The sequence below is a fragment of the Paroedura picta genome, chromosome 3, assembly GCF_049243985.1.
Source record: "Paroedura picta isolate Pp20150507F chromosome 3, Ppicta_v3.0, whole genome shotgun sequence".
NCBI lineage: Eukaryota > Metazoa > Chordata > Lepidosauria > Squamata > Gekkonidae > Paroedura > Paroedura picta.
Window position 1 is genome coordinate 3133806 of NC_135371.1, and position 21664 is coordinate 3155469.

The 21664-nt window shown below is 51.7% G+C and overlaps 1 protein-coding gene across 1 annotated transcript; it reads right to left on the reverse strand.

Annotated features, from left to right (window-relative positions):
* Nucleotides 1-2156: 2156 nt before the first annotated feature.
* On the reverse strand, nt 2157-20953 carry LOC143834182 (uncharacterized). Its single transcript, XM_077330784.1, has 5 exons — nt 20854-20953; nt 17924-18910; nt 17185-17305; nt 14567-15488; nt 2157-5856 (listed from the first exon to the last, which is right to left on the reverse strand). Exons 2-5 carry the CDS (start codon nt 18605-18607, stop codon nt 4959-4961), a joined length of 2625 nt encoding a protein of 874 aa, XP_077186899.1. The 5' UTR covers nt 18608-18910; nt 20854-20953; the 3' UTR covers nt 2157-4958.
* Nucleotides 20954-21664: the final 711 nt, after the last annotated feature.

The following is a 21664-nucleotide window of genomic DNA, read 5'->3' on the forward strand; positions in this document are numbered from 1 at the left end:
GCCAGTTCCAGGCAAAAGGCAAAAAGGCTTCTGGCAGGATCTCTTCCACCCCGAAGAAGTCTGCAGAGGCAAAACAAAAGCAGCGGGGACAGTGTGTGTGTGTGTGTGTGCGCGCTAAAGCAGGCTTGCTTTATTGTGGATTAAAAAAGGGACCAGAGCAGACAGAAAGCCACACCTCTTGCATTTCTGCCTGTCAGGTTGAAGCCTGCGTGGCGAGGAAGGGGAAAGGCTGCAGGAAAGATGCCAGGAATTGGAGAAGAGGAGTTGGTTCTTATGCCCTGAAGGAGTCCAAAAGCGGCTTACAAGCACCTTTCCCTTCCTCGCCCCAAAAAAGAAGAGGAGCTGGTTTTTTAATGCTCCACTTTTCACTACCCGGAGGAGTACCTTGGAATCATAGAATAGAAACACAGGAGGGATCTCTGGGGTCATCTAGTCCAACCCCCTGCAGAGTACAGGAAATTCAGAACTACCTGCCCACCCACAGTGACCCCAATTCTATGCCCAGATGATGCCACCCAAGCCAGAACCCCTGGCCAGTCTGGCCTGGAAGAAATTCACTCAAACGGCTTTTCCTTCTTTTCCTCACAACAGAGACCCCTATGAGGGAGATGGGACCAAGAGAGCTCTGAGAGAAGCCGCTCTCTGAGAACAGCTCTAGGAGAACTGGGTCACCCAGCTGGCCAACGAATGCTAGGAAGGGTTTTCATGACTCCCTCCTACCCAGAAAGTCTCTTGGAGTTCACTCTTCAAGGCAGGATTGCGAGCTGCCTGTGGAGGAGGTGTGGGAAATCTAGCCCAGTTCTCCAGATTAGAAGCCGCTGCTCTTAACCATTACACCACGCTGGCTCTGAAGGCACAGGAGCTCTGCCACCGAGAAAAGTTGGCAGCTGCGGGCATTGAGCACGCTCAGTTTCCTTCAAGGAGTATTTTTCAGACCATTTGTTCCCTTACACGTCCACCCAGATTAGCTCAGAGAGGCAGCCTCCCCCAGCCACTTCTGTATCTGAAACAATAAAAAAAATATTTATTCAGGAAAATGCACCATCATCGGAAGCAGATTAAATGCACAGAGCACCGTTACTTAGCTCTCCACATCATCTCGGATGTAACTTTTAATTAAGATTTTATAACAACACAAAAGGGAAAAGGAAGCAGAAAAAGGGAGAACATATGGAATATAATAACTAAATATAAAGAAGAAAGGTTTTTCTGTGTGCTCCACTTTTTACCATGCAAAGGGGTTTCAAAGTGGCTTACCATTGCCTACCCTTCCTCTCCCCACAACAGGCCCCCTGTGAGGTAGGTGATGCTGAGAGAACTCTGGAAGAACTGTAACTGGCCCAAGGTCACCCAGCTGACTGCGGTCGCGCAAGGCCCTGATCTCATTGGGTACAGCATTCCACCAGAATGGAGCCAGAGCTGAAAAGACCCTGGCCGTGGCTGAGGCCAGTTTATCCTGTTTTGGGCTGGGGATCTTTCACCTTTTTTCCCCTAGATCAGTGGTCCCCAACCTGCGGTCTGCGGCCCGGTGCCGGGCCACGAAGGCCAGGGCGCCGGGCTGTGGTTCCCTCTCCCCGCCCCCCCCCACAGTAAAAAACTTCCCAGGCCGCAAACTTGTGGCCCGGGAAGCTTCTTACTGCGGTAGGGGAGGGAATCAGGGCCGCGCTGCGCGGGCGGGGCAGTTGCCCTGCCGGTCCCCAGCCAAAAAAAGGTTGGGGACCACTGCCCTAGATCTTAAAACTTCTGGGGGGGGGATGCAGTGGAGGAGGCGATTTTGCAGACGCTTACTATGCACAAACAAGAAGATGGCTGGGTTTTATTCAAGTGGATCTCGGACACTTGAATACTTCACGGACCTCTTTGCAAAACGTGCCTTGTTAATCCCCGCAGCCTTTTCCACCTCAAAAGGTAAGGTCTTGCAAAGGCTTCTGTCGGCTCGCCGGCTCCGGAATTCCCGCGACTGGTTTGGCCAGTTCTTTGGGCTTTGCAGCCCCATCCGAAGCGGAGCTACACCCTCCTAAGCCCATTGAAGCCTGGAGAGCTTTAAGGGGTGTGACTCTGCTTACGAGAGAATGGTTACAGTAAGAAGCCCTCTGAAAGCCAGAGGGGAGTATCCCCCCCACCCCCCCAAACACACACAAGCTCCTTGCCTCGATTTTCAAGGGTGTGATGCGATGCGGATGATCCGGAGACTCGCCCAGGCAAGCAATCAGCTGCAAACCACAGTCACAAATACGGGGCAAGGAATGAACACCAAGACAAAATAGGAGAAACAGGCAGGGAGCTGGACAACCACAAAGACCCGCAAGACCCCCTGGCATAAGCGTTCAAGAGTCAAGATATCTGAGAAAGTACAGAAAGTGCCGTCACGTCACAGCTGATCTGTGGCAACCTCGCCCCTAAAGATTTCCAAGGAAAGAGGCGTTCAGAGCTGGTTTGACATTCCCTGCTTCAGCATAGCAGCCCTGGATACCCTTGGTGGTCTCCCATCCAACTACTAGCAAGGGAAACCCTGCTGAACATTCAGGACTTGATGAGATCAGGCTAGCCTGGGCTATCCAGGGATTCTCAGCCTGGGTTTCCGGGGAACCCTGGAGTGTCCGGAGGAGGGCAACAAAGATGGTGAGGGGTTTGGAGACCAAGACGTATGAAGAAAGGTTGGGGGAGCTTGGTCTGTTTAGCCTGGTGAGGAGGCAACTGAGAGAGGATCTGAAGTATTTAAAAGGCTGCCAGCAGAGTTGTTCTCTCTTGCCCCGGAGGGACGGACCAGAACCAATGAGATGAAATTAATTCAAAGGAAATTCTGTCTAAACCTCCGGTAGAAGTTCCTGACAGTCAGAGCGGTTTCTCAGTGGAACAGGCTTCCTCGGGAGGTGGTGGGTTCTCCATCTTTGGAGATTTTTAGACAGAGGCTGGAGAGCCATCTGACGGAGAGGCTGATTCTGTGAAGGCTCAAGGGGGGTGGCAGGTGACAGTGGAGGAGCGAGAGGGTTGTGAGTGTCCTGCACAGTGCTGGGGGTTGGACTAGATGACCCAGGAGGTCCCTTCCAACTCTATGATTCTACATGGGAGTTCTCTGGGGGTTAAGCGGCCTTTCCCAGAAAATTGGATGGCTACTGACATCACCAGATGGCACTGCGGCCCCCTATTGCTCTGCAGGCACAGCCTCTTTCTGCATAATGGAAAAGGTAAACCATTGACTCATCCCCACATCTTATTTCTGCATCCACTTCTCCGAAAGGGCATGTCAGCACTTCCGGGGTTCCCTGAAGCCTGAAAAATATTTCAGGGGTCCCTCCACCGTCAAAAGGCTGGAAAAGGCTGGCTTATTCCCTGGCAATCTTGTTAAGAACGTAAGAAAAGCCATGTTGGATTGCACCAACAGCCTATCCCAATACTCTGTGTCACACAGTGGCCAAACCCCGGGTCCATCGGTAGTTCCACCCATGGGGCCAGAACTTCAGCAGGCCTCCCACTCTTGCCCCCCCAAGCACCTCAAATTCAGAGCAACACTGCCACCTCAGCTCAGACTTTACACCTTTTGGCTGATGGACCTCTGATCCGTATTTTTATCCAGTTCTTTCTTGAAGCTGTCTATGCTGGTAAAACTGTAAAAAAATTTTTTTTGCGTCTTCAACATTTGCAGAGATGGCTAAAGTCGGTTCTTGGGCAAGAGAAAAAACAATAAGGATATTCACTGCTAACTGGAAACTCCTTATTGACTTTTGTACGTAAGGGGAAAAAATGAATTGATGGTTCGTGGTTTTGAACAATAATGAGAATTTTATAAAGATTTTTTTGCATGAATGCTGTAATTATTTTGTTTTAAATTGGCAATGTGTTTTTGTTGCTGACAAAGTCAACTTATGATGATATCTTTGCCTTTTTCTGCATTTTCCCCTCTTCCCTTTCCCAGCTTTTTTGAACTTTCACCTTTCTCTTTAAACATTTCTAATAAAATATCTTTTCATTGATTCAGTTTATTAACTACTTCTCTCAGTATCCAAGTGTGAGATGGTGTACAACGTATTTTACAACAAAGTTGAAATTAGAATATATAAACTAGGCAATAAATGAATAAAACTCAGTCCTGAAGCTCAATATATCTGGGGGGGGGGGGGGAGCATGTAGTTTGTCTGTGAATCTGGCCTCGGCCAGATATGGCTGGAGGAGCAGTGCCATTTTGCAGGCTGTGTGGAACTTTGAGAACTGACTTAGGACTTGTGTCTCTGCCAGCAGCATTTCCCACCAGGCTGGGGCCACAGCTCTGGTAGTGGCACGTCTTTGGGTCAGGGACCACCGCCAGCATCTCTGCATGCATAGATCTTAAGAGATCATATTGGGAGAGGCGATCCCCTAGTTACGCAGGCCCCAGACCGAGCAAGGCCTTAAAAAAAAGACATACGGAAAACGTGACTGAGGACACGGGTAGTGGTTTTCCAGGTACATTAAACCTGGTAGCAAACACTTTAAGTTGCGGCTCAGCTGCTGACCTCTCACCTTTCCGGAAAACAGAATGCACCAAGCAAGGAGCCTTGCTGGATTATGCGAACAATGGAGCTATCACCTGTTCCAAAAACTCGGGATGATCATCGAGAGAAGAAGCACACAAGGATGTGCTATTCATAAGAAATGATTCTGAATTTCACGTGGCATATATGCCATCTCAAAAAAAGCTACTGGCTCTTATTTAGCTGGCCGCTAGCAAAGCGCATTCTTGAGCTCTGGAAGTGACAGGTCACCGCTTCTTTCTGAGAAAAGGAGCAGCTCAACAACCTGCCTGAGGTCATACATGTTGAAAAGTTATTATTATTAGAGTTAAGGATAACCTCTGTCCTTGACTTTACGTGGTTGGCTCTACCTCTTGCGGCCGACATTTTGTGACTGGCTCCGCCTCTTCTGGCAGCCATTTTGTGGCCACGCCGACTACCCCGCATCAAAATCCCAAAGGAACGCAGTTACTTTCCAGCATGGGTCCTCTCATGTGCAAGGAGGTCTGAACTGGTAATGAAGCTTTTCCCACAAGCCAAACACCTATAAGGCTTCTCTCCGGTGTGAATGCTCTGATGTCGGCCGAAGTTCGACCTCAGGCTAAACGTCTTCCCACACACAGAGCAGCAGTAGGGCTTTTCACCTGTGTGGATTCGCTGGTGTCCGCGGAGGAGGGAGCTAGAGGTGAAGGTCTTGCCACACTCCAGGCATTTGTATGGCTTCTCCCCGGTATGAGTCCTTTGGTGCGAAGCGAGCTGCCAATTGTGACCGAATTTCCTCCCGCAATCTGCGCACTGGTATGGTTTTTCCCCCGTGTGGATGCGCTCGTGTCTGATGAGGAACGTGCTCACGCTGAAGGATTTCCGGCAGTACGAGCACCTGAACGGCAGCTCTCCTCTGTGGCTTTTCAGGTGGTTGGCGAAAGAGGAGTGCTGGCGGAAGAGCCTCCCGCATTCGGGGCACTTGTAGGGCTTGTCCTCGGTGTGGGTCCTGTAATGTTTCGTCAGGTCCGCGCACACGGCGAAGGTTTTCCCGCAGCTGGAGCACTCAAAGGGCCTCTCCCTGGTGTGGACTCTCAGATGGCACGTGAACGAGGACCTTTGCTGGAAGCATTTCCCGCACTCGGAGCATTTGTGCGGCTTCTCCCCGGTGTGGGTCTTGTAGTGCCTCGTCAGGTCCGAGTTGACGGCGAAGCTCTTCCCGCAGTGCGTGCAGGCGTACGGCTTCTCTCCCGTGTGAGTCCTTGCGTGGGCCACCAGGGTCGACTTCAAGCCGAAGCTTTTCCCGCACTCCGGGCACTTGTAGGGCTTCTCGCCCGTGTGGATCCTCTGATGGGCGGTGAGGCCGGTGGTCCGCGTGAAGCCCCTCCCACACACAGCGCACTTGTGCCGCTTGTTGTCCCTGAGCCACCTCGGCTGGAGGCCTGTTGTTCCGAGGAATTTGTTCTCCTCCACGGGAGGAACAGAATGGGCCAGCCTCTCCTCTGGACAGCACCCCCTTCCCCTCTTGGATCGATTCTGATTTGCAGCCGACTCTCCATCTTCTCGGCCTGAAGGTTCCGGTTGGTCAGGATTGTCTGGCAGAGGATTCTCCTCTTTGATCTCGCCCACCTGCCCATCACCTGCTGGAACAAACGCAGGTTTATTTATTCGTCATATTGGGTGTGTGCAGTGCAGCCAGCAGATCTGAGGCAAGGGACTTCTGCAGGGGCAGTGGCACAAAGCTTACTATTAAAGCCTTTAATGATTTTTAAATTGGGGGGAGAGCCCAGCTCTTTCCCCTCTTTGGGCCCCACTTGGTATATATTTCTTCAACTCTTTCTTTGTCTAAATTTTTATCTTTCAAAAGATCGAAGAATAAAGAAATTAATTTTAAAAATCTACCTATGACAAACTGAGAGCCAGCTTGGTGTTGTAGTTAGGAGTGCGGACTTCTAATCTAGTGAGCTGGGTTCGATTCCCCGCTCCCCCACATGCAGCCAAGCTGGGTGTCCTTGGGCTCCCCCCGGCACTGATAAAGCTGTTCTGACCGAGCAGGAATCTCAGGGCTCTCTCAGCCTCACCCACCCCACAGGGTGTCTGTTGTAGGGAGAGGAAGGGAAGGCGATTGTAAGCTGCTTTGAGCCTCCTTTGGGTAGGGAAAAGCGGCATATAAGAACCAACTCTTCTTCTTCAGTAATAACAGGGCTCTCTCAGCCTCACCCACTCCACAGGGTGTCTGTTGTGGGGAGAGAAATGGGAAGGCAACTTTAAGCCGCTTTGAAACTCCTTCTGGCAAAGGAAAGCAGCATATAAAAACCAACTCTTCTTCTTCTTCATAAACATACAGCACTGCCAAGAACCTTGGTTATTCTAAACCTCAGGACATCTTCCATGGATGAGTTATCAGAGGCTTTATTGGCTTTTATGGTCAACCGGCTGTTGGGGGTTTTCCTGGCCATGTGGCCAATGTGCTCGGGTAGCTTTTGCTTCTGAGGTTTGTGTAATGTAATGTGAGTAATGTGGCTGGCACATGGCAGGATGGGGATCTCTTCACTGTCAAAGGGTGGAGTGTGGGAGATGGAAAAGCCCAAGCCCGACAGAGCCAGAGCTCCAAATTCTGGCCTCAGGAGAGCTCACCCAGTGTGCTGCCATCCTTGGTCAACGCCTGCCGCTCCCCAGCGTCCAACGAAGTCTCAGGGGCCAGAGAGAAATTCACAACCGTCTCCCGGACTGGTGTCATCACCTTTAAAGACAAGGGAGGGACCCGTTCATTGTGGCCCAGCATTTATCCCTTTCCTCCCATTTATTTGCCCAAGTTTTACTTCATTGTATCCCACCTTTCTGCCTTCACCGGGGCCACCAAGGCATCAACACTACCCAAAAAAGACCTAAAAGACCTTCTTTACACAGAGAATGATTAAAATGTGAAATTCACCACCAGAGGTTGCACTGATGACCACAGGAATAAATATCTTTTCAGGGGGATAAGATAGAACGAGGAAAGATAGGCCTATCAGTGGCTGCTAGCCACAGTGATTCAAGATGAAGCATTATATTTTACGTTTGGCAATTTGGCCCCAGCACTTGGGTCTACTGATAGGAACTGTTTATGACAAAAATTACCAGAATGGACTATTGACACGGGGTTATTATTTTTGCTGTGTGAGCACACACAGAGACCTCTGCTCAGGTTAGAGTGGGAACATTGGCTCCTTAACCAATAAAATACCAATTTGTAAGGGTGTTGGACTTCTTGCTGTTTAATAGCTATACAAACTACATCGTCAAAAGGCTTTCTGGCCCACAATTTGTTTCATCTAAACTTGGGAGATCCCTTACAAAAATTGGGATGCAAAGACTTCTACAACAGCTGGGTATATGTTGAAAGGACAAAGTTCTTAATATAAACTCTAGAAGACTGAGGGGAACCTCCACATTCAGAGGCACTAAACCTCTGAATCTCAGAGCCAGGAGGCAACGTCAGGGAAAGGTGTTGACCTGTCTGCCTTTTTGCTGGCCGTACAGAGGAACTCCCTGGCTGCTGCGTGAGGCGGGATGCTGAACTAAATGGACCACAGGTCCAATCCAGTAGGGCTCTTCTGATGTCCTTATGCTATTTAGAACTCAGATGGATACCTCCTGCTTCCAGAACATTTGTGATGTATTGGCTACAAAAGGCAGTGGCCACTGTGGAGAAGAACAGGCTGCTGTCTGCTCTTTGCACGCAACTGTGTCCAATTCCTAAGGCTTCACCCACTTATAGAAAGTCACAGTCGTAACGGCCAAGACCTTCAGGACTTCCCAACGAAATGCCCTCACCTGTTCTTCTGGCCTCTTGTTCTCCCGCTGCTTCAACAGGAAGCCTTCCGCCAGGGCTACTGCCTGGGCACAGCTCTGTGGCTGCCCATCTTTGACCCAGTTCTGGATTTCCAAGGGCAGGATGACCAGGAACTGCTCCAGCGTCACCAGCTCCAGAATTTGCTCCTTCGTGCGCCTCTCTGGCTTCAGCCACTGACAGCTGAGGTACCAGAGGTGGCCACAGGCCTCACGGGGCCCCGCAGCCTCCTGGTAGAGGAATTCCCGGAACCGTTTTCTCTGCGTGTCCGTGGCGCTTGGATCGTCATCTGTGGCTTCTTCCCTCTCCTTTTTGAAATACTCTCCCCCGTTTCTGGTCTCTAGCCTTCCCACATCTTGGGGCCTTGGACCAACGCGAGCTATTTCTTGGCCGTCCTTAGCATTATCCCACCAAGTAGCCCGTGGCACTTGCGGGCTTCCCCGTTCTAAGGGAGTCACCTTGAGCTGTTCTTGGGATTCTGAACTCCGCCGAAGCCTCACGTCATCCGGTTCCTCCTTCACTTGCCCCCCTTTCAAAAAACCCTCTTCCTCCCCAACTTGGAGATCACAAGAGAGTCTTCCTGCCACACCCTGATCCTCTATTTTGACCATTGCCAGTAGAATCCCTGGCCCCAGCCCGGCCTGGAGACCCAGGGCCCCTTCAACCTCCTGAGTGGCAGCCATTGTGCCTTTCAGGGGGGGGGAAAGCCCTAATTCCAAATGGCCTCTCGAAACCTCTCCAACCCCTGAATCTTCAAAGGAATTGCTGTACATTTACCCAGCCACCAGCTAGCTGCCAGCTTATATGCTGGTCCGTCTACAGATTTTTGCTGGTCCATCTACAGAGCATCTCTGGGAGAGAGGCCTTTTGCAGGATCTGTCCAGGAAATGGCCCCCCTGAAATTTAAAAAAAAGAGAGAGAAATAATGAAGCCACAAAGGGAAATTTCCCTTCAGGATCCCACATAAATACAGAAGATGAAGAAGAGCTGGGGATTTTTGTACCCTATTTTTTACTACCTGAAGGAGTGTCAAAGTGGCTTACAATCCCACAAGAGACCCTCTATGAGGTAAGTGGGGCCGAGAGAGCTCTGAGAGGACTGTGACTGACCCAAGGTCCCCCAGTAAGGTTCACAAGTCGTAACATGCGTCCGAGTTCCTTGTTCCTAAGGCTATCTACGAGGAGCAAGATTCAAATCCTCAGTCCCAGCTGCCACTCTTTGTTATTTTATCTTAATTTACAAATTTATAAATTCAATTTATAGGCCACCAATCCCCCAGTGGGCTCAGGGTGGCTAACAGCGATGATCAAGAATAGATATTATTTTATTTATTTTTTCAATTTATTACCCGCCACTCTTAGACTCCGCCAGCTTTCTCTCCACCCCCATGATTTTCTTGGAATAAGCAAGGTGTACTGTGCATGAATTCAGAAAGTGGGCTAGAACATCCTGCAGGGGCAAAGGAAAGGGACAACTTGCTAGCTTAACAAGATTAGGGACCAATCTCTATTTCAAATTGCTCCCTGCTCGGCTTGCTCTGCAGTTCCTCTGAAAACAAATGGCTCTTTTCCTCTCTCCCGGCTAGGTTCGACAGGCAGGCTTCTAGATCTCTCTGCTCTTTCCTATGAAGCCTGTTCTGTTCTTTAATCAATCCATTTATTCTAAATTCAGGTGTGGGTCTGAAGAAGTAGGACAAAGCTTGAGTCCAGAGGCACCTTTCCAACCAGCGTCTTATAAAGCTTATATCCTGAATAAAACTGTGTGGGGGGCCCCTGGACTTCACTTTACTCCATTTATTATTCTCAGCCAGCCAGCTTGTGTCCCGCTTTACAGCATAATGCAGGGGTAGTCAAACTGCGGCCCTCCAGATGTCCATGGACTACAATTCCCATGAGCCCCTGCCAGCGAATGCTGGAAGGGGCTCATGGGAATTGTAGTCCATGGGCATCTGGAGGGCCGCAGTTTGACTACACCTGGCATAATGAGACCCTGCCGACAGAGCTGACATCAGACGCCCCTCTCCCCGAGGCAACCACCAGGCTCACCCACCCGCTTCTGGCAGCTGCCAGTTGGGGAAACCAGGAGACACCCCCCAAAACACCCCTCGCCGCAGCGCACTGCCTAAGTCAGGGGTAGTCAACCTGTGGTCCTCCAGATATCCATGGACTACAATTCCCATTAGCAAACGCTGGCAGGGGCTCATGGGAATTGTAGTCCATGGACATCTGGAGGACCACAGGTTGACTACCCCTGGCCTAAGTCACTCTCCATTTGGCCCAATGCAACAGATGTTATGCGCTGATTTACTTTGCTTTATGCTCCCACCGTATGCAAAGCAAAAAATAAAGCACGCTGCACCCCAATAGCCGGTGCAACCGATCAATCTGCACCCCAATGACCGGTCCAGCTCCCTGCACGACATCGGACGGCGCCGCCTGCAACCAGCCCAACTTCCCCGGCTTACCAATGCCGTTCAGACAGGCCATTTAGAAGCGCCCCTGGCCGCTTCCGCCCTCGAGAAGGCGGGAGCCGGAAATGGCTTGCACCATAGAGTTAAAAAGCATGCTGAAGGTGTTCCTCTCTTACTTCCTCCCTATCCCGCCTAAGGCCCGCCGGTCTCCCGTCTCCATGGCAACGAGCCCGGCGGCCATCTTCTGTCTCTTCCGCTCCCGCGTCCTCTCTAGGCGTCCACTCGCTGGTGCCGCAACTGGCCCGCCGTTTTCCGGTATCTATAGCAACTAACACGGCGGCCCCTTTCCAGCCTATTTAGAGGGGAAGGGGCGTGGCTAACGTCTTCCCCGCGAGGGGAAGGTCGTGACGCAATAGTGCGGGAGGAGGGAGTCCCAAGAGTAATCTGTAGAGGGCGCGCGCGCCATTTTCTTTCGCTTGGAGGGAGGGAAGGGGGGGGGTGGAGTGTTGCAGGCAGCAGTTCAACCGGTGTAGCTCCACCTCTCACTGGGAAGCTTCACCTGTGGAATTTGTGAATAAGTGCCTTGATGCGACCTAGGGCAGCTTTTATTTAAATACATTTACTTGAAGGCTTGTTTGGGATTCAGACTTTGTTGGTCTTAATAGACTCAAACTTAATAGACCCCTAGGCTTGGCCTTTGTTTGAAACAAATGTTGCCAGCCACTGGCCTCTTTTTTTCTTCCTTTTTTTGCAAGGGGCTGATCTGGAAGGCTCAGGAGCCTGATGGAAGGACAAAGGCTTTATGGGGTTTCCAGGCTCCAGGTGGGACCTGGGTATCCCGTGGAATCACACCTCACCTGCAGACTACAGAGATCAGTTTTGGGGGAAATGGGTGCTCCTACAGGGGTAGTCAAACTGCGGCCTCCAGATGTCCATGGACTACAATTCCCATGAGCCCCTGCCGCAGTTTGACTACCCCATGGGTCTTTGTCTCTGCCTTCCCCAGGCCCCATCCCCAAAACTCCAGGAATTTCCTTACCTGGATCTGTCAATCCTACTCCCCATCCCGTGTCAGTGGCCAGGGGAGACCTGACAACTCTGTCTGGCTACCCTAAACACTCTTGTCTAGTGTGGTGTAGTGATCAGTGTTCTGCACTAGGACCAAGGAGACCCGACTTCGAATTCCTGTCCTGCCACCTGCATGACCTTCGGCTGCCCGCACACCCTGAGTCTAATCTACTTCACAGAGTTGTAGTTGGGAGGATGAAATGGGGGAGAATTACGTAAGCTGCTTTAAGTCTCCATCAGTTTTGGATTTCACAGATTTCAGAACTTCCCTGCGTCTATATTTCTTCTGCAGTAAAAATATAAAAAAGGTTTTTTCTCTCTGTGTGATTCATTGGGGGCTAGGCAAAAGAACCCTAATTAGGCCGTTTGGATATCACCTTGGTCTATATTTCCCTGGAAGGGGACCTGAAGAATCAAGCAGTGACCCACGAAAGCTCCTCCCCAGCCACCAATGTTCTTAGTCTTGAAGGTGCTCTTGGTCTCTTGCACTTTTTTCCTGCTACAGACGGCTACCCATCTTGACCTGTCTCCTTTAAAAGTTTGTATGGCTCTTCTCTGGAGGGGGTGAAGCGGGGCCACCATTATAATGTCTTTGATGCCCACCTCTGTCTGCTGGGATATGAAAAGACCCTGATTTCGCGTTGCACGTGAAGTCCGTTTCCTGGATCCGAGGCATAAAACACTTAAGCTTTGGTCAGGTTTGGTTGAGGTTTCTGCTGGCTTCCAGATTCCCGCAATACAAACCCCGCTGCACTGTTTATTATTTGTCCCATCCCATCCATTGTATTGATTCATGCCAAGTAATTGGCCTTGAGTCTCCATGAGGAAAAGTCAATGAATTTGCCCACAGGATCAATTTGATAAACGAATTTACATAATTAATAGAAGAAAGTTTGAGTCCACTGGTATCTAGACCAATTCTGGGCATAAGCCTTTGTGTGGAGAGAAGCAATGGCCAACCACCTCTGAACATCACTTGGCTTCATAATCCCAGCAAGGGCGGCCACACTGTGGCTCTCCAGATGTCCATGTACTACAATTACCATGAGCCCCTGCCAGCACCAACCTGGGGGAAGGCACTGGACAGCATCTCCCTCCCCAAAAGTCTAAATCTTACTGTAGCTAGATTTATGAACCACAAAATGCACACACACACACCACTCTGAGGATTCCTCAGTGCACAATCTGAGGTAAAAATCGGGCTGGTTTTTGCTCTCTGGAGACCAGCAACTTGCTTTTAACCCAACTGTGATTTTGTTCCTGCTTTAAATGGAAAGTCGCCTTAAAAGGGAGTCCAGAGTGGCGATTAACCAATGGCTGCTTCCAGCCACCGTTTTTATTCCCCCCCCCACACACACACCTCAAACAGGCTTAACTTGAGAATTTCTCTGCATCGTCTTATATGCTCTTGCACAACTCAATGCGGTTTCAAAGTAGGCCTTGACCCTTCCCCGGCGTCCGAACTGAACGAGAGGAAGACGTAGAAGAGCTGGGGTTTTGTACCCTGATTTTTATTGCCCAAAGGGGTCTCAAAACAGCTTCCAATCACCTTCCCTTCCTCTTCTCACAACACCTTTGTGAGGTGGGTGAGGCTGAGAGAGCTCTGAGGGACCTGTTACTGGTCCAAGGTCACCCAGCAGGCATCATGTGTCTCAAAGTGGCTTACAATTGCCTTCCCTTCCTCTCCCCAGAACAGACCCTTGTGAGGTGAGTGAGGCTGAGAGAGCTCTGAGAGAACTGGGACTGGTCCAAGGTCACTCAGCAGGCCTCATGTGGCTTATGATCGCCTTCCCTTGCTCTATTATCATTGTTGTTGTTGTTGTTATTTCAATTTATTTCCCGCCACTCCAAAAGTGGCTCGTGGCAGGTTACAATAGTCCCCACAACAGACACCCCATGAGGGGGGTGAGACTGAGAGAGCTCCGAGGGACCGTCTTCAATATGGAAAACATTATACCGACCTACCTTACAGGGCTGTGGGAGGGATTACCAAATACGACACGACAAGCAACTCTCATTTGGAAATACTATATAAATACACTGATTTTGTTCTTAAAACCAAGAGCCAAATTTACTTCCATGTCTTTATTTTCCGTAACCTAAAACTTCTCTTCCTGACCGGGTTGGCCCAGGCCAGCCTGGTGCCGGATCTCAGAAGCCGAACCGGGCCAGCGCCTGGTGAACACCACAGCGCCCAAGGTCACGGCGCAGAGAGAATCAGCCGCAAACCATCCCTGTGGGTCTCTTGTCTTGAAAACCCTACGTAGTTACCGCAAATCGGCTGTGACTCAGTGGTACCTTTTACCACACAGTTTCTTGCTCCACCTTCTATTGTTTAATTCAGGGGTAGTCAACCTGTGGTCCTCCAGATGTCCATGGACTACAATTCCCATGAGCCCCTGCCAGCGGCAGGGGCTCATGGGAATTGTAGTCCATGGACATCTGGAGGACCACAGGTTGACTACCCCTGGAATTTATTTATCGTCAGGCGTGTGTAGAATAGTCAGGGGATCCGAAGATTATCCGACAGCCAGCAGGGGGCATCTGGACGTGGTTTGCTTTGAGTCATGACCCTTGGTGAACCCCACCGAAATCCTTGGAGCTCTCCCCTCCAAACGCTAACCATGGTCAGCCCTGCTTAGCTTCCAGGATCTGACAGCATCGAGCTTCCCTGGGCTGCCCAGTCCCGCCGAACGTTCCCTGCAGTCCCCCGATGGCTACGTTTTCCGGGCCGCGTGGATTTTCAGGTGCGTGATGAGCGTGGAGCGCAGCCGGAAGCGCTTCCCGCACTCCGAGCACTCGTACGGCTTCTCCCCCGTGTGGATCCGGAGGTGGCCGGCCAGCAGCGTGCTGACGCCGAAGGTCTTCCCGCATTCCAGGCAGTGGTAGGGCTTCTCCCCGGTGTGGACGGCCTGGTGCCGGATGAGCTGCTGGCTGACGGTGAACCCCTTCCCGCACTCCAGGCACTTGTACGGCTTCTCTCCCGTGTGGACCCGCCGGTGAGGGATCACCTGCGAGCTGTTGCAGAAGCGCTTCCCGCAGTCGGGGCACTGGTAGGGCTTCTCCCCCGTGTGGGCCCTCTCGTGCCGGATGAGGTCCGAGCTGATGCTGAAGCCCTTCCCGCAGTACGAGCACTTGAACGGCTTGACCCCCGTGTGGATCTTCTGGTGGTTCTTCAGGTGCGACCGCTGCCGGAACGCCTGCCCGCACTCGGCGCACTCGTAGGGCTTCTCCCCCGAGTGCGTCCGCTCGTGCTCGATCAGCTGGGTGGTCACCGGGAAGCTCTTCCCGCACTCCCCGCACTGGTAGGGCTTCTCCCCGGTGTGGGTCCTCTGGTGGACCACGAGGGTCGATTTGGAGCGGAAGCTCCTCCCGCAGTGAGGGCACTTGTAGGGCTTCTCCCCCGTGTGGACCCTCTCGTGGGCCAAGAGGCCCGTCCGCCGGCTGAAGCTCTTCCCGCACACGCCGCATGTCGTCTCCAGCTTGCCTCTGGAGGCTTTCGGGGGCGTTGTGGGTGTCCCGAGACCGCAGGGGGCTTCCGTGCAAACAGGGATGCCAGAGGGATCATCGCCGAGCTCCCTGTCTGATCCGGGAGGATTGGGAGAACTTTCCTCCTCCGTCGAAGGCTGCGAAAGACGCTCTTTCCTCTCCTCACAAATCTCCATCTGCTTCGGGCTTTCCGGCTGCGGCGTCTCCTTTTCACCTGTGAGCAAAAGGCAGAAAACTTCCAGTGCCCATGCAAAGATATTCCCCCTCGTTCGCCTAAACATGGAAACCCAGAAATGTTCAGGAAAGTGTTTTTAGCTGGACGTAAGAAGAAGAAGACTTGGTTTTCATGCCCTGCTTTCCACGGCCGAAAGGAGTCTCAAAGCGGCCTTCCCCTCTTCTCCCCACAAGAGAGGGAGGTGGGCCTGAGAGAGCTCTCACAGGACTGCTCAGTCAGAACAGCTCTATCAGGGTTGTGATGAGCCCAAGCTCACCCAGCTGGCTTCATGCGGAGGAGCAGAGAATCAAACTCGACGTGCCAGATTGGAAACTGCCACTCTGAAGCACTATGCCCAGCTGGCTCTCATAAGGAAAGCCTTGTTGGTTCAGGCCAATGGCCCATCCAGGCCAAAGCCCTTGTGTCACCCAGCGGCCAAACCCCAGGGGCCAACAGGAAGTCCATCAGCCAGGCTAGAACTCTTCCCCCCCCCCCAAGCACCAAGGATAAATAGCATCACTGCCTCAGACATAAGAACTTAAGCGAAGCCATGTTGGTGTCCTCGGGGACAGGACTTTGTAGGGACTGACGGGGCTTTTCCTGTGGTGGCCCCTCACCTCTGGAATGCCCTCCCCCTTGAGGTTCACTTGGGCCCTACTTCACTTTTTTTCTAGGTTCCAGGCTAAAACACAATTTTTTGCACCCAGGCTTTTGGTTTAGAGTTCTATTTTGTTCAGATTTTCAATGTGTTCTGGTTCTGTTTCGTAGATTGTTTCAGAGGGTAGCCTTCTTGGCCTGTCGTAGAATACCTAAATTAAAGTTTAGCTGTACCTTAGAGACCAACAAGATTTTGGGGGCACGAACTGTCGAGAGTCTAAACTCCTTTTGTCAGATCATCAGGCCATTGATGACGTCAGTTTTGATTCTCGAAAAGCCCCGAAAATCTTGTCACTTTGCACGGTGCTTCTCCAAGCAAATCTACTTGCTTTATGGATAGTTTTCATGCTGTTTATACCCAATGACTTATTTTTACACTTTTTAATTGCCTTGAGCAGGACTCTGAAGAGGTGGCCCCAAAATACCTTCACCTATTAAAATAAAATTTTGGTGCCCTGAATATTTGTGTGCCTCAGCCTGTAACAGTTAGAAGCAGAAAAATTGTGTGTGTATGTGTGTGTGTGGGGCTGGCAAGTATTTTCGCATTTTGTAATGCTCGTTGCCTGGGAGGGTTGACTAAAAGAGGGTTGATGTGGGGAACACAGCCAGTGTGGGATATTGGTCAGAAGGATACCCAGGTTCAAGCCCACAATTTGTCATGACGCTCACTAGATAAGCATAGTCTCTCAGCATGGCCAACCTAGCAGGGCTCTTCTGAGGAAACAGTGAAGAAGAAGAAAAAGAACAAGAAGAGCTGTTATTTGTACCCTGCTTTTTTCTACCTGAAGGAACCTCAAACCTTCCCTTCCTCTCCCCACAATCGACACCCTGTGAAGAAGGTGAGACTGAGAGAGCTCTCGGAGAACTGGGACTGGCCCAAGGTCACCCAGGTGGCTGCATGTAGAGGAGGAGTGGAGAATCAAACCTGGTTCTCCAGATTAGAGGCTCCCACTCTTAACCATGACACCAAGCTGAATCTAAAGAGGGGAGAAGAACTGTGTATGTTGCTTTTAGTTCCTTCGAGGAAAATCATGCTCACCGAGACAGCTGGCGCCCTCACAGCCTTCTTCTTTAACTTCCACGCCGAGGCGTTTCTCTGTACCCTCAGAAGGCGTCTGCTCTGCTTCAAGGGAATTCACAAACGTCTCTGGAAAACCCTCCTAAAAGATCAGAATGGGGAGATTATTCTAAGAGTTATCAAGGCTCTTGTGGGTTGGAGATTGAGCCATGTGACCGGCATTCGGCCTGGGCAACACTGCAGGGGTGTAGAAAAGGGGAGCAAAAAAGAATGGACATGCTCTAGTGCTACCCATTCCTGAGAAGGCCTGAGTACAGCTTAAGAAGAGCAACTGCATAGCGTGTAGAAACATAAGAAAGTTCGAGGCAAAGGAACCTTTATGTGCATAAACACAGGAAGGTGCCTTTTATATTGGACCAAACTTGCTCAACCTTTGGGCCCCGCTGGGCATGGAATTGAGGTCACTGTGGGTGGGCAGGTAGTTGTGAATTTCCTGCATTCTGCAGGGGGTAGGACTAGATGATCACTGGCAGTCTTCAAGCAAAGGTTGGATACACACTTTTCTTGGATGCTTTAGGATGCTTTGGGCTGATCCTGCGTTGAGCAGGGGGTTGGACTAGATGGCCTGTATGGCCCCTTCCAACTCTATGATTCTATGATTCTACCCTGGAGATCCCTTCCAACTCTATGATTCTATGACACCCCCCCCCAATATTTTATAATTTCCCACGGCTAAGGAAGGTTGAACATCTCCTCTCACCTTCTCTCCACTCATCACAGCCTCTCGATCCCTCTGTAGGAAGTCTTCGGCCAGGGCCACTGCCTGGGCACAGGTCCCTGGGCCTTTCCGCTCGACCCAGCTCCGCATCTCTGGTGGCAGGATGGCCAGGAACTGTTCCAGGATCAACAGCTCCAGGATCTGCTCCTTGGTGCGCTTCTCCGGTTTCAGCCACCGATGGCAGAGATACCACAGCTGGCTGCAAACCTCCCGGGGTCCCTCGAACTCCCGGTAGCGGAACTGCCTGAAGTTCCGCCTGAACTTTTCCATAGCGGTGGCATCTTTTCCCAAGTGACCCTCATAGGCTCCCCTGTCGTCCAGGCAGGGGTGGTCTGGGTCGGTTACTCCACTGACATTTGGCAAGAGCCGGGTCACGACCTCTCTTCCGGGATACGCTGCTCCTTGGATGGTGGGCAGAAAAGATTTGGCGGAATCCCAGGGGGCAGGCTCTGAATTGCAGGCTGTCATTCCTACATGGACTCCCTCCCTGCACCTCACGGAGTCTTCATCTCTCCCCTGGATGTCGCTACGGAGGCTTTCTGGAGGTCCCAGCAATCCACCTTCAAGGCTGGACCCCACAACGTTCTGCTCTTCTGTAGCCCTTTGTGGCGGAACCACGTTTCCCAGCACTGAGCGGAACGCCGAGCTTCTCTGAGCGGAAGACATCCTTGTTCCTCCAGGAGGCGAGAAGAGATGCCCGCGGGTCGGGAAGTCCACATTGATCCTGGTCAAGGGCTGTCGCGGTTTGGAGCCCTAGCCCCCGCTAATAATACTGGGAAACTGATCCACCCTTCAAACGGTGTCAGCTCCAACATGCCATTGGGCTTTGCCCCAAATCAATTGGAGGGGGGTGAGATGGCGCACGAGTCAGCCATCTTGCAGGCAACGGGAATGTCTTCCTAAATAAATGCGGAAAGGAGGCGTCAATAAAAATCACGATCCAAAGTTATGCGTTCTGGGCATCCCAAACTAAAAGAAGAAGAAGAGTTGTTTCTTATATGCCGCTTTTCTCTACCCGGAGGAGTCTCAAAGCGGCTTACAATCCCCTTCCCTTTCCTCTCCCCACAACAGACACCCTGTGAGGGAGGGGAGGCTGAGAGAGCCCTGATATTACTGAAGAAGAAGAGTTGGTTCTTATATGCCACTTTTCTCTACCCGAAAGAATCTCAAAGCGGCTTACAGTCGCCTTCCCTTTCCTCTCCCCACAACAGACACCCTGTGGGGTGGGTGAGGCTGAGAGAGCCCTGATATTCCTGCTCGGTCAGAACAGTTTTATCAGTGCCGTGGGAGCCCAAGGTCACCCAGCTGGTTGCATGTGGGGGAGTGCAGAATCAAACCTGGCTCACCAGATTAGAAGTCTGCACTCCTAACCACTACACCAAACTGGCTCTGAGTTTGAAATTTCAGGTTTAATTTAAGCTGGTGGGTTACCGCGTGTGGACTCCCTGATAAGCACTTGGGTTTTGGCGACTGCATGACACTGTTGGACTGGATAGGCCATTGGCCTGATCCCATATGGCTTCTCTTATGTTCTTATGTGCAAGAAACCTATTGCCTTGGTAGTCCCTAAGAAGCCCCAAGAACAGGGGTAGTCAAACGGCGGCCCTCCAGATGTCCATGGACTACAATTCCCAGGAGCCCCTGCCAGCATTCGCTGCCCATAGAGGACTGGGGAAGCATTCGCTGGCAGGGGCTCCTGGGAATTGTAGTCCATGGACATCTGGAGGGCCGCCGTTTGACTACCCCTGCCCAAGAATATCTATACAGTGGCACTGGTTTTCTAACAGATATCCTCATCATCGTCTACCCTGGATTTTAATGTTAATAGTTTTTTTGTTTTACTGTTTTGATGTGCTTTAAGCTGCCCTGAGCACTCAGAGAAGGGCAGTATAAAAATATGAAAAATAAATAACAATATGAGAAGAAGAGTTGATTGTATACCCAGCTTTTCACTACCCAAAGGAGTCTCAAAGCATCCTTCCCTTCCTCTCCTCACAACAGGCACCCAGTGAGGTAGGTGGGGCTGAGAGAGCTCTGAAGGACTGCTCTGTGAGAACAGTTCTATCAGGACTGCGACTAGTCCAAGGTCACCCAGCGGGCTGCATGTGGAGGAGGAGCAGGGAATCACAGGGTGCCTGTCGTGGGGATAAAACGGAGGAGGAGGAGAAGAGCAGGTGATGCAATTAAGTGCAGGGATGTTCTGGGACTCAAAAGGGCTTACTCCTGGGAAACTGCATAGAACAAGGAGAAGGAAAGCTGTTTTTAAATACCCAAAGCGGCTTCTTCTCCTCACAACAGGCACCCTGCAAGGTAGGTGGGGCCGAGAGACCTCTGTGAGAACTGTGACTAACCCAAGGTCACCCTGTTGGCTGCCCATGGAGGACTGGGGAAGCAAACCCGGTTCTTCAACCATTTCACTCCACTGGCTCTCCCTTTGGGGAGAAAGGCAGGGAGGGGGGTGCAAGGAGCAATACCCACCCTCTTGGCTGCCACTCAGCGGCCTACAAAGGGCACAGGTCAAAAAAGGTGCCCACTAGCAGGGGACGGGGGAGGAGGAAGGGGCCCGATCCAGGTTGGGTGGGAAACCTTGGCGCCTGGGCAGGAGAGGGTGCAAAGTGGGGTGCAAAGCCAGAGAGTCCACCAATCCCTTTCCTCCAGGGAGAACTGATCTCTGGGTCTCCCGGGGGATCCCCCGGTCCCACCTGGAGGGTGGCATCCCTCCGCGGCAACCCCAGGCATGGTTGGCATTGCGGGGGCGGGGCATCGGCCGAAATCCGCCTGCTCCTTCCACGCAGCGGTGCCGACCCGCCCTGCAAGAGATCCCTCCAGTGCAAAGGAGATCTAGGCCAGGGGAGGGATCTAGTCCTGCTCTGCCCTTCGCGGATCCCTCCAGGCGACCCTCCGGAGCTCACCTTTGCAGCCGCGCACCCCGCACGCCCTCCTCGGTGCCAGCAGAGGGGCGGAGATGGGGGGAGGGGGCAGCCATCCCTCCCTCCCCCCCAAAAAAACCTGTCCTCTCTAGGACTGTCCGCTCTGTCGATTTGACCCTTAAAGGGCCGTTCAATAGAAGGGATGCCCCAGATGGAACGTGAAATCTCCAGATCCCGGGCTTTGACATATGGTTGCCAACTCCAGGTTGGAGATCTTGGGGGGTGGAGCTCGGCAAGGGTGGGATTCGGGCAGAGGGATGGACTGGGTGTAATGCTACTTCTGAAGCGGTCTTGATCTTTAAGTGAACTGAGCTCTCCTGGGTCCACCTGGAGGATAGCAACTGCAAGGGGTGGCAGGACTTGAACACAGCCGAGATTCCGCAAGAGGGGAAAAGATCTCGGGGCTCTGGCCCTGCAAGCATGCCTGGCAATCTTGGTAGCACGAAGAACGTTTTGCCTCTAAGCATGTGCAGAGTGCCAAAGCCTGAGGGGTGTGGGAAATCACATTCATGGTGCCACCTTAAGAACACTTCCCTGGAAGTTAACCCCATTGAATAAGACATCAGGAGTAATCTCAGAGGCCGAATGACAATAGCTGGTGTGATTGGATGAGGCGGAGTGGTAGGCGTGGAGGAATCAATATTGGTAGTGAGGCAGGAATAAAGGGACAGGGGTCTGACATTAGAAACCCCAAAATGCAATAACCAGCCGGGGAACACTTTGAACCTTCAAGGACATTCAGTTGCTGATGTGAAAGTAGCAGTTTTCTTACAAAGCAATTTCAAAAGGAAGC

Bases quoted from the DNA above. Each gene is read 5' to 3' on its own strand.
- LOC143834182 (XM_077330784.1), bottom strand. From the start codon at position 18,607: ATGTCTTCCGCTCAGAGAAGCTCGGCGTTCCGCTCAGTGCTGGGAAAC. The intron at 17,306-17,923 runs GTGAGAGGAGAT...CTGATCTTTTAG, and splicing joins CTGTGATGAGTGGAGAGAAG to GAGGGTTTTCCAGAGACGTT. The intron at 15,489-17,184 runs GTGAGCATGATT...TTTTGCTCACAG, and splicing joins TGAGGGCGCCAGCTGTCTCG to GTGAAAAGGAGACGCCGCAG.